At 33.0% G+C, this 11,427-nt stretch overlaps 2 protein-coding genes across 2 annotated transcripts; one reads left to right on the top strand and one right to left on the bottom strand.

The window, feature by feature from the left end:
• The first annotated feature begins 2,493 nt into the window (after positions 1-2,493).
• On the top strand, positions 2,494-4,875 carry LOC134835726 (adipocyte plasma membrane-associated protein Hemomucin). The gene is made up of 4 exons (XM_063850660.1): positions 2,494-2,795; positions 3,121-3,326; positions 3,384-3,602; positions 3,662-4,875. Exons 1-4 carry the CDS (start codon positions 2,680-2,682, stop codon positions 4,612-4,614), a joined length of 1,494 nt encoding a protein of 497 aa, XP_063706730.1. The 5' UTR covers positions 2,494-2,679; the 3' UTR covers positions 4,615-4,875.
• Positions 4,876-4,992: 117 nt separating this feature from the next.
• Positions 4,993-10,918, bottom strand: LOC134835725 (F-box only protein 11). The gene is made up of 7 exons (XM_063850659.1): positions 10,510-10,918; positions 9,739-10,224; positions 8,488-9,674; positions 8,302-8,421; positions 7,412-8,239; positions 7,045-7,352; positions 4,993-6,977 (listed from the first exon to the last, which is right to left on the bottom strand). Exons 1-7 carry the CDS (start codon positions 10,586-10,588, stop codon positions 6,848-6,850), a joined length of 3,138 nt encoding a protein of 1,045 aa, XP_063706729.1. The 5' UTR covers positions 10,589-10,918; the 3' UTR covers positions 4,993-6,847.
• Between the last annotated feature and the right edge of the window lie 509 nt (positions 10,919-11,427).

The following is an 11,427-nucleotide window of genomic DNA, read 5'->3' as shown; positions in this document are numbered from 1 at the left end:
TTCCAGAAAACACTATGAGATGGTTTTGTTTTATGTTAAAAGTTATAACCATATTTAAATTAATTCATTTATTCATATTGAAACAAAAATTGAAACGCAAATGTTTAATTTTTTATCAAAAGCAAATTTTATTATTAAAGAACACGACTGCAATGAGCTTTAATAAATGGCGTGTAAAAAATTGTTTAGCAATAAGATATTTAATAATTTAATTTTGTCATTGGATAAATTACAACAAATTATTTAAGTTTTTTTTTTGTTTCAACTATTGCTCACAATACATTTTTGTTATATTCGTAGAAGGCTTATTGATATTTGACTGACATGAAACAAAATATTTAGGTATAAGGTTTTTTTTAAATAAAATTATTTATTATGAAGACGTTGATCCATAAGTTACAGGAATAATGATACGATTGTAATAAATTAATTAATTAAATTTTCTTAATTTAAAAATGTTAAAAGAGCATTTATAAATGTATATACACAAAAAAATGAAGTGAAATTCTAGTCATTATTTAAAATCAATAAACTGTGTAAATATTAAATAATATAAATAACTAAAAAAAGTGAAAAATACACAATATAAAAAATAAACAATAATAAAATAAAAGCGATGTTAGAAATAATTATAGTTTATAATTTAACAGTTATGAACTATAAAATGAAATGTAAGTAATATGAATTAGTTTAAAAATTAAAATATATTATTAATACAACAAAATTGACCCCATAGTTTTTACACATAGCAGTACATAGCGAATAAGAATAATGATGATTAAAGTAAGACATTGACTAGAAAAAAAGGAATGAAATCAAATGAAATTCAACACACTAGGAAAATACGAGCGAAAACTAAAATTGTACATTATTTTCTCTACAATTATTCATAAATGAGTGTCGAGTTGTGATACATGTATAAAGAATTTCGATGAAAATTTACTAGTTAATTATATAACGTTACAAAACGCTGAAGTTTCTTTATACATAACAGAATGTCCCAACACATTTTCTCCACATCATATTTGTAGAGTATTTATGAGATAATAATTAAAATAAGAAGAAATCGGAATCTTGATCTTCTGCCACATGTTCAGCTTTGAAACAATCTTTCAAAAGTAAAGTACACAAAAAATCACGTTTGACTGCAAAATCCGACAAATCAGCTTTTTAATTTTGCTAACTCAACAAATGATGCAAATCATTATGCATCTTTTACTTAGAGTTTGAGCATCTTGTTCGTAGGATGTTTCCTTTTCAATGCATGTTGCTAAACCACGATTAAAATAAAAAAGAGATAATGATGAGCAAACAAACTACTAAAAGCATATCGATGTATCTAAGACTAAAATATTACTAATATATATAATTATATATAAATATACAATTATGATTTAGAAGAACATTCTACATATATCCAAGGCTTTAATAGTTTAAATAATCTTAAAATCAATAAGGATCATCTTTCTAAACTACATTTTTCGATATTTATAAATTTGTTTGATTTGTTTATAAATTTCATATTTAAAACTAAAAACTGTCATGAAATTCAAATATCTTTTTTTTCGAAAACCTACATAAAATATTCATTTTGATCACAATACGTTCTAAAATTATTTAACTCTCTTACAACATAATTGAAACAAAAAAATATTTACATATTTGAACATACATATATCTAACATGTAAAATAAAATCATCAATATTTCATCAGAACATTTACTTAAAACTAAAATGATAAGACACAATTATGAAAAATCCTTAAAAATTAAATTACAACTATTATGCTAGATTTACTTGCAAACAGCCATACATTTTCTAATTATAAGTTTGGTGAATGAGTGACAGAAAATATTGGATGATGTTGATATTGACATACTTTATGATTAAAGAATATTAAAATTATAAAAAGTAAACTGACAAAGATAAAGTCTAACTAATAGAAAGTAAACAAAAATATGAATTATGATGGGAAATAATAAATTGGGCAATAAAAAATCAACTGTTCTGTTAAATAAAAATGAGAATATGATACGAAAAATATTTTAATTGTTTTATTTGCATGTTCTGTTTACAAATTAAAAATTATAAGGTGGGAAGAAAAATTGGAAAAACCTTAAAACTCACAAATTAAATTATAATATTTTTGAAAATGCAAATCTCAAATTCAATTTACAGAAAATTTTTATGATTATTATGACAAAGTTTCCAACATTTTTTAAAGGTTTTTGTTCTGATTCTTATATTTTTGTTTTTTGTTGTTTTAGCATTGAATCTCTCCTTTTCTTTAAAAATTTAAATTTCAATTCGGGAATATTTTTTATACCTGCATTAGAGTCAAATTGTGATATCAAAACACATATTTTTTTATAAATGAATAACGTATTTTTTGAAGTCTGAAACGTATGAAAAAGAAGTGAAACATCAGTCTCACAACAAAAAGACTATCTTTAATTCTATACAGGTTTTTATTGTCAGTCAGCTTACGTCATTGAGAGAGTTTAGTTCGTCTGTTGTTTGAGCAATTTTAAAACATAAATACTTTGAAATTTTTGGCTTAATTTCGATCCAGATATTCATTAAAAACTTCCAGATTAATTCAATTGCTGAATAATTTAAGGAACAGTGTAAACGATTGATTTGGACCTTTGAACTTTGATTTAAGAAAGTGTTGATAAAATGGGTTTCATAAAACGAAGCTTTAAGCGATTATTCAACTTTCTGGCTTTCTTTTTTATCGTTGTACTGTTACCAGGCCTTCCACCTAGCACACATTTTGAATTTAGTAAATATGAGTAAGTATAATTTCAACAATATTCTTAATTCCAGTAGAAAAAACCTATATATTAAAAAAGTTCATACAATTTTCTGCTCGGTTTCGTTCAGTGATAATAATTAGCATACCGGCAAAGTCACCTATGTGCGTACTTAGTACGTAGTGTAGAGTAAAGCGTATGAATCACGTACCGAAAACTAAAGATAATGTGCCAAATCATCAATAAATATATTTTTACTAAATCCCGTTAGGTAGCTACAAAACAAGAACTGAAATAAAATAAAGGATTTTTTTTTAAAAAGGGAACATTTTAATTTAAAATTCAATGTTTTCTTTCATTTCAGAGTTTCAAAATTGTTACCACTAGAAGGTGTATTAGCACCGAATAACCTATTGGACAATTCCGAACGTCTTTTCGAAAATCAGATACACGGTCCTGAAGATTTGCTATTTACGAATGGTGCTATTTACACCGGAGTTCACGGCGGAGAGTTGATCAAAATTGTTGGAAACAAATTTGAACATGTTGCCAAATTTGGAAAGCCTTGTGGTGAGTTTGTCTTATCTATTTAGCCTTTTCCATTTTAGCATTGTTTTTTGTTTATAGAGGGTGTCATTGAAGAGAGTGTCTGTGGTCGGATTCTTGGACTGGCCCTAGATACTGTAGAAAAGAATTCCTTGATTGTTGTTGATACATACTATGGAATCTATCATCTGAACTTGGACACACGTAAGTCAAAGCAATTGGTGTCGGTTGATGCAGTACTGGATGGAACGAAGCCACGAAAAGGAAAAATGTTTAATAGTGTGGTAGTTGACAAAAAAGGTAAGAAAAATATTATGAAAAGAAAATAGGACCTTGTTAAGCTAAATTTATTTTTTAAGGCGACCTATACTGGACAGACTCGTCATCTGACTTTACAATTGAAAATGGAGTTTTCATAACACTCGCAAATCCATCTGGAAGATTGTTCCACTATGATAGAAAAACCGGAACAAATCGGGTTTTGTTGGACGAGCTAAACTTTCCTAACGGCGTTGTTTTGAGCCCAAATGAAGATTTCGTTGTTGTAGCCGAAACTACATCTAGTCGTTTGATGAAATATTATCTGACTGGCCCCAAAAAAGGACAATCTGAAGTATTTGTAGATAGTTTGCCTGGTGGTCCAGATAATTTGGTCAGTGACGACGAAGGAATATGGGTTCCTCTGGTTGTTTCTGCAGACGTTGATCATCCACACATTGCTCAAGTTCTCTCTAGAGTACCATACATCCGTAAATTCATTGTTCGATTGTTACATTTAATCGAGTTTCCATTCGCATTCATTGAAAAATATTACTCCAATCCCGTAACGAAGGCCATTACACATCATTTAGGCCATTTGGAAGCAACTGCGGCTCTGTTTCCAGCACGAACTACCATTTTAAAGCTAAATTGGAAAGGAGATATTGTAAAGGCATTCCATGGATTTGATAAATCCGTAGGAGGGGTATCTCATGTTTTGCAAGTAAATGACTATCTGTATTTTGGCTCGCCGTTCAACAAGTATCTTGCGCGCAAAAAAGTAGAAGGTCTGTCATCACGAAAAGTTCATAAAGTGACTCAGGCACCTCCTGTTAGCACTACGACAACCACAACAACTACGACACCCACAACGACTACGTCCACCACTCCACGTCCAACAACAACAACAACAACTACTACGAAAGCTCCGGAGAAGAAAAAGGAACCATCTAAGCGACCTCCTCCACCGATTAAAGAAAAATTTGATGATGTTCCACCTCCTACACAACCGAAATTAAAAGTCATCAAGAAAGACGGTCAAGGGGAACTTTAAGAAAACATTTTGAGATTTTTTTCTGACATTTTTTTTATCTGATGCTAAACTTAATTACTTAATTAACTCAGTAAAGTTTTATAATCAGTAAAAGTAGAAATGATTGTAAACTACAACCAAACCATTTATAGATAAAGCTTGATTTAGATGTATAAATTATTGTGATTATCTGTAACAAACAACGCACAAAAATTTAATGCTAATGCTTTATTCCGAAAAAAGATATATTTGTTACTTTAATTGTTAAAAATGAATAAAGATTAACGAAAAGAAAAACTGTATTTTAATATTTATTTCGTTTTTAAATACGTTTCACATATAGGTAATATAATTAAATAGCATTATATTTATTCGATTATTTTTTTTTTCTTAATATTTACTCATTACACTTTGTTATATTTGTGAATGTATGTGCTATCTTTATCTCCTGGCTGATAATAATTTAGTAAATGGTAGATTTTTTATTCTCATTTATGCTAATCGTAGGATTCCTGTTTAAGATTTGCGATATTTTTATATTTTTTGGAAGGCTACAACATTATTACTTTTTTATTCCATTAAATTTTCTTTTCTTTTCGTATTGTATTTCTTTTCATATAACTGTCATAAAAGGAGAAACAAGTTTAAAAAGTAGTACTATAAATTGAAGCCCAAAGAAGGTATGTTTAAAGGTTTAAGGTTTGAAATAAGTGACTAAAAAACAAACTGGGGCCTTTATTATCGATTTAAAAATAATTGGTTGGATTTTAAGCTATATACAATATTCTAAATAATTGTTGTTTTTTCAAATTTGAGTGTATTTAAGTATATTTCATCCAAGTCTTATCATCACAAATATTAATAATAGTTGTGTGTTTTCTTGTTTAACAATTTCTTTATTATGATTGAATTTATAATTGTATATAAATAAGGATTTATTCTTATCTGCTATTAATACTTTATCTGATATTGTTATTAATGTTGTTAGGTCATTTCATTTTTTTTAACACATCGTTAAAAACCACGAGCATTATGTTAAGATAAAGCTCAAACTTAAAAAATAAAATATCTGTACTCAAATGTTAATTAGGTATAATAATATACACAAGAAAATAAAATAAAATAATTCACATATTTATACTTAATTTTCAAAGCAATATCGTTTTCTAAGTTTATTTTTTTTTATCTTTTTTACATGTAATAACATTAATTTAATCTAAATTTGATTAAAATATTAGTATATCAATCAAAAATACTTTATGAAAAGGGCGGGAAAGGTTTTAAGCATTGCGGCAGGGATATGATTGACTTGATTTATATTTGTTTATTTTTTTCTTCTTCTAAATATGATACAAAAGTACAGAAATTTTCAAAAAAAAAAAAAATACCAATATAAATATTGTTACTGAGTATTTTCAGAAATAAAAAGAAGTAAATGCCTATTTATTTGTTTACTTTCTATATAAATTACTTTATTGTAAATATATTATTTTTAAAGTCATGATCTTAATGTAAATTATTTTGTGTTTAACCTATCCAGCTACCGAGGAAGCAGACAGTTTAGTTTATGAGATTTTTATTTGAATTACATACCTTTATAATTTTTTTTTTATTATTTGTACATCCACGTATGTACATTTACGTACATTTTATATCATAATAATTTATTTTAAAATTTATGATTTTCCTAAATTCATTAGCCTATAATAATGTTAATAAACTTTCGAGTTTTTATTTTCAAAAATTATTTAATGTTCGAAAGTTTTAATTAATAGATATGCCTACTGTTAAATTTGAAATGTTTTTGCAACATAAAACTATAATTTTCTAACACTCACGGAATATAAGTCACATACATTCAACACATTCTCAAACACTATATCAAAATTTGATTACTTTTTTGCGCAATTGTATAAAAATAATTTTGAATATTTTTTTTTCACTATTTATAATGATAATAATTTTTAAGAATATAATCAAAGCATTACACACAAATATTATTAATAGGCCCTGAATTATTAGAGCTAACATAACTTATGGGTTTTCTCAGTACATTACGTAGCTTGCAAAATAAATTAATGCACACAAGCGAAATGTTAAAAATGGTGTTGGCTCCATTTTTATAAAATTAGAAATAAACAATTAAAACTATTAGTCACAAAAAACCTAAAAGTAGATGTGTATATCATTTTTATGATATACATGACAACAAAAATTTCCTATCTTGAAAGAGCATTATGTAGATAACAATACCCTAGTTTACCATTAGTGTATGTGATTCCATTGGCGCCGCCGAATCATACAATGTATCGGTGTCCTGGGTTGGTTCTCCCTGTAGTTGGCACTGATTTGTTAATGTACCAGCTCCGCAATCACAGAAAAAGCTAAAATAAAAAAAGTAACAAGGTTTTAAAAAATTAACAAGCTTACACATTTCAAATGCCTTCTTACCGGTCATGTCGTATGAACTCAACGTCATGTCCGGCATGACATGTTTTGATGCAGTTTACACAAATTGCATTTCTATCAGTTGTGTTGCAAGTGTGACATCTGTAAAAGTCATGCATTGGAAAAGATGTATAACTAGAAATTTTATAGAGGCATTGGCCACCGGAAACCGCTTTTTCCACTTCATCTTGGTTGTTGAATATTTTATTGCCACGCGTTGTAGGCTGGACACCACTCGCCAGACAAAGACCACCAAACTTATTGTTGAATATTTGATTAAATTCTAAAGTTGCTGTTGCATTATTTGTAATCTACAAATAAATTAATATGAAATTCAAATGAATATAGGTCTAATTATTATAAGTCTTACTTCAACACCAGCTGCTAAGCCGTCGAAAATTCGATTGCGCCGTAAGACTGGATGCGACTGGGTGGATATCAGTACGCCTGCTTGTGTGTTTCTGAAAATGTCGTTTTCTTCTAGAACACCTTTCCCGCCATTAAAAATACAGATGCCTCCGTCGCGTCCGTCATAAATTTTGTTTCGTTTCAGTGTAGGATTGGAATCAGTTTTAATCCATACGCCCGCCATAGCATTATCGAAAATTTCATTTTGCTCCAACAATCCAAGGCCGCCATTGTATACCAAGACTCCTCCGTTTTGTCCGCCCCAAATTTTATTGCCCTTGATGATGGGATTACTTCCAGTGCGAATTTGGACACCCGAATATAAATGATTGAAAATGTCGTTGTCTTCGAGTTTCCCATGTCCATTATCGTAGAAATATACTCCCACTTGTTTGCCCGAATGAATACGATTACGTCGTAAAACCGGCGTACTGCCCGTAGTGATCCAGACACCAGCCAGTGTGTTTGCATACACCTCATTTTCCTCTATTAAACCTTGACCCTTTTCATGCACATAAATTCCGCCATGTTGCCCGTGGTGAATTTTATTGTGACGAACAATCGGATCACTGGTAGTACGGATTTGAATGCCTGCCAAAGCGTTCCCATAAATGTTGTTATGTTCAATCAGACCTCTTCCCTCTCCAAAGATGTAAACGCCTCCTTGGTGACCATTGTAAATTTCGTTTTTACGGATTGTCGGATTACTATTGGATGTGATCCAAACACCGGCAAAGTTGTTTGAGTGGATACGGTTCTCTATAAATTGCCCTAACCCACTTTCGTGTACCTAGAAACAAAATATTCAATAGAATTGCGCCTTTTGCAGCATACAAAAGTAAAAAAACTTACGTAAATGCCTCCAGTTTGTCCATGATGTATTTCACACTTGACGACGGTAGGATTAGCGCCAGCCTTTACTTCAAAGCCAGCAATACGATTATTATGAATATCGTTTTTCTCAAAGTAACCCTAGAATGTAAAAAACAAAAAACGAGAATTAGGGTGATTAAATGTTCGTTTATGTGCATAACTCACCATTCCGTTATCGAAAGTAAATATTCCAACATCACGACCATGATGAATGTGATTCTCCCTCATGATGGGACTCGCAAAGTTCTTCACCCATATTCCAGCAAGAGCATTTCTACTAATTTCATTATGTTCGTAGGTGCCTTGTGCGTAGTCCGTCACATACAATCCGACATTTTCGCAGTCACTAATGTCACAATGCTTAATAACAGGGTTTGCTCCAACACCACTGACGCACACAGCTGCCCCCACCACGGACGTACTACGAATGATGCAGTGATCTATTGTGGGACTACTGCCCTCTCCCACCTCGAGACAATAATGCTTGTGATGCGGTACAGTCGAGGTCACGTCTGGACTGAACTTGAGTGTCATGTATCCGACATAGGCGTGCTTTGCCCCTTCGACGAACATTACGGTCGACTCGGATTCTCGTTCCAACACAATGGACTCTGCAACACTGCCAGGTGCGGCTCCTATTAGCGCGACATCGGAATCAATGACTAAAAATTCGCCGCGATACATGCCGGCATGAATGAAGATGATCGCATTCGGACCGTCGGTGGTGATGCCACCAGCTTCATCTCCAGGCACGGGAGACGGAGGCGATGTACGGTTGCCCGATTGAGCGGAAGTCGGGGCACTGGCAGCAGCTGCCACCTGATGAGGATTGAGCATGAGTTGTTGTGAGCTTAAGTTACTGACACTGACAGCCGCATTGGCCGAGTTCCGTTCATCGGCATGATCGAGTGCCGCTTGAACTGTATTGAATATGGCAATGTTTCGAGTTTTCCACCGATCTTGGAAACCGGGTCGCACATGGATACCGCGATACAATTGACGGAAGCTTTCTTTCCACGGATTCATGTATTCCGAGTCCTCGGGCTTGACAAATATAAATTTGCTCGGCTCCGGATTGAACAAAGGTACATCATATTCGAATACGCTTTGATATATGTGCTTCCAGAGACCTGCATCGTTTGCGATTGTCTGGAAGCGCTTACACACTAAACATAGGCGGCACAAGTCTTGCTCAGTCAAGTAGGAAAAAATAGTTAGGATAACCTCGTCTGGCATTATGGCATAGTAATGGGGAGTACATTGTTGCGCATTGTCATTGTTTTGGGCGTAAGTACGACGTGGGCGTTTTCGAGCGGGCAACATAAATGCTTCATAAGATGATGCACTCGATCCTACGGAAGTAAAAGAGTCCATTAAATAAAAAAAAAGCTTAAAACCAATTAACTTGACACTTGCCTGTGGAGATAGCAGACGAAGATGAGGCAGCACTTAATAGTTGTTGAGCCTGTGCGATACCACTGTGGCCGGGCAATGGCCACAAATCATGGTTCGTCGGCGGCGATTTTTTTCTAAGGTCATAGGGCGATTGATGTTGCTGTTGATGTAATGGAGTTGGCATGGCATTCACCACTGGTGTGCTAGCCGTTGCCGAAGATGAGGCAGATGGAGCAACACCACCACCGCCATTGTTTCCACCACTGGATGTCGCATATGAGTTTAAACTGGTGCTAGGAATCGCGGGATTGTTTAAAGCTACCGATGTCCCGGAACTTGAGTTTGCGCCAGTGTTGTTGTTGTTAGTGCTACTTAATGTACTTAACGTATTATTACTACTACTGCTACAATTGGATGATGATGATGATGAGGTTGTTGTTGGAGCACTAGTTGTCGGAGCTGATCCTAAATTGGGTGCAGGAATATTTTGGCCTTCACATGGCACAGCTGCAAAAAAAAAACAAGATATTTTATAATCAATAACGAACCAAGCACGAAAATTTGCACAAATTTGGTAAAAAAAAAGCTACGACGTACAGTGAAAGTTAAAAATATTAAAATAACTTTTTTGTTCGACGAAAAGCAGGCAGACAACCGAAGAAATAAAGACAAGCAGAGGGAGAGGAAAAAAAACTCGTACAATAAATTATTATTACACACACACACACACACAACGGGCTGCATAGGAGAGAACGCTACGCACAACAACAAAATAACAAAAATGCTAATTACCTGATGATGAAACACGGTTTTTGTGGCGTCTCGATCTCCTAACATACGATCTCGAAGAGGAAAATGATGCACTTGGCATAGTTGTTGGAAGGTGAGATCGAGTCTGTGTGCCTTTGCTCCGCAGCTGAACCGAGAATTACACCCCAATCTTTGCTCAATTTTTTTCTTTCTTTCTTCTCACCACATATACTACTACACAAGCGTACAGCCAAAAGTTAAACAAAGACGACGGGTTTGACGGTGGCCATTAATTTTGGCGACTTTCCTGCACTTGCACTCGCGGCTTTGCCGAATTCGCGGAAACCAAATACTCGTTTGCCAATCGAACGCCCTTTCGAGTCTCTAGATGTGCCGTTTCTGCAATTTTTTCGCAATTAAAACACAGGGAGAGCAGGTCGCGTAACCCAAAATAGTACTGTCAAATTACTGTCAAACTGCGGCTAGTAACTCGAGATCGAGGATTGTGACCATGGGAAATCCAATTAGTGTGCACAGGCGGATAGTGACTGGATTTGCCGTATCACTTTCATTCATCTCACAGTTATTTTTATTTATTTTTTAGATTTAAAAAAAAACTCACTTTTTCGCTATAATTTACATTACAGTTTGCCTTTTGCATCAAAGTTTGCAATTAACACTTTTCATTTGCAGGAAAAAGGAGAAATTTTAAATTAAATTTTGGATATCCACCAGTCGAGCACTCTGATAACGAAATGCCCAAATTCAAGGATTCGGACAGTAGAGAAACCACCAAAAGTACAAAAACGATGGTGGGAAGTTTAAGGAAATGGCTTACATCCCTGCACTTGCAATATCAACTCATTACAAACCAAGTAATGCTGGAACCATGGGAAAAAGGATTCATAAGTGAGTTTTTACTTTCTTATTTTGATTTCTTCCTTCACACACTAATTATCA

Source organism: Culicoides brevitarsis, chromosome 3, assembly GCF_036172545.1.
Source record: "Culicoides brevitarsis isolate CSIRO-B50_1 chromosome 3, AGI_CSIRO_Cbre_v1, whole genome shotgun sequence".
NCBI classification, from domain to species: Eukaryota; Metazoa; Arthropoda; class Insecta; order Diptera; family Ceratopogonidae; genus Culicoides; species Culicoides brevitarsis.
The sequence above is the reverse complement of the archived record's forward strand: the minus strand, read 5'-3'. Positions and strand labels throughout refer to the sequence as shown.

Coding starts and splice junctions, on each gene's coding strand:
- LOC134835725 (XM_063850659.1), bottom strand. CDS start 10,588: ATGCCAAGTGCATCATTTTCCTCTTCGAGATCGTATGTTAGGAGATCG. Junction 9,675..9,738: donor TTCGTCTGCTATCTCCACAG/GCAAGTGTCAAG, acceptor TTACTTCCGTAG/GATCGAGTGCATCATCTTAT. Junction 8,240..8,301: donor GACAAACTGGAGGCATTTAC/GTAAGTTTTTTT, acceptor TTTTGTTTCTAG/GTACACGAAAGTGGGTTAGG.
- LOC134835726 (XM_063850660.1), top strand. CDS start 2,680: ATGGGTTTCATAAAACGAAGCTTTAAGCGATTATTCAACTTTCTGGCT. Junction 3,327..3,383: donor CAAATTTGGAAAGCCTTGTG/GTGAGTTTGTCT, acceptor TTTTGTTTATAG/AGGGTGTCATTGAAGAGAGT. Junction 3,603..3,661: donor TGTGGTAGTTGACAAAAAAG/GTAAGAAAAATA, acceptor TTATTTTTTAAG/GCGACCTATACTGGACAGAC.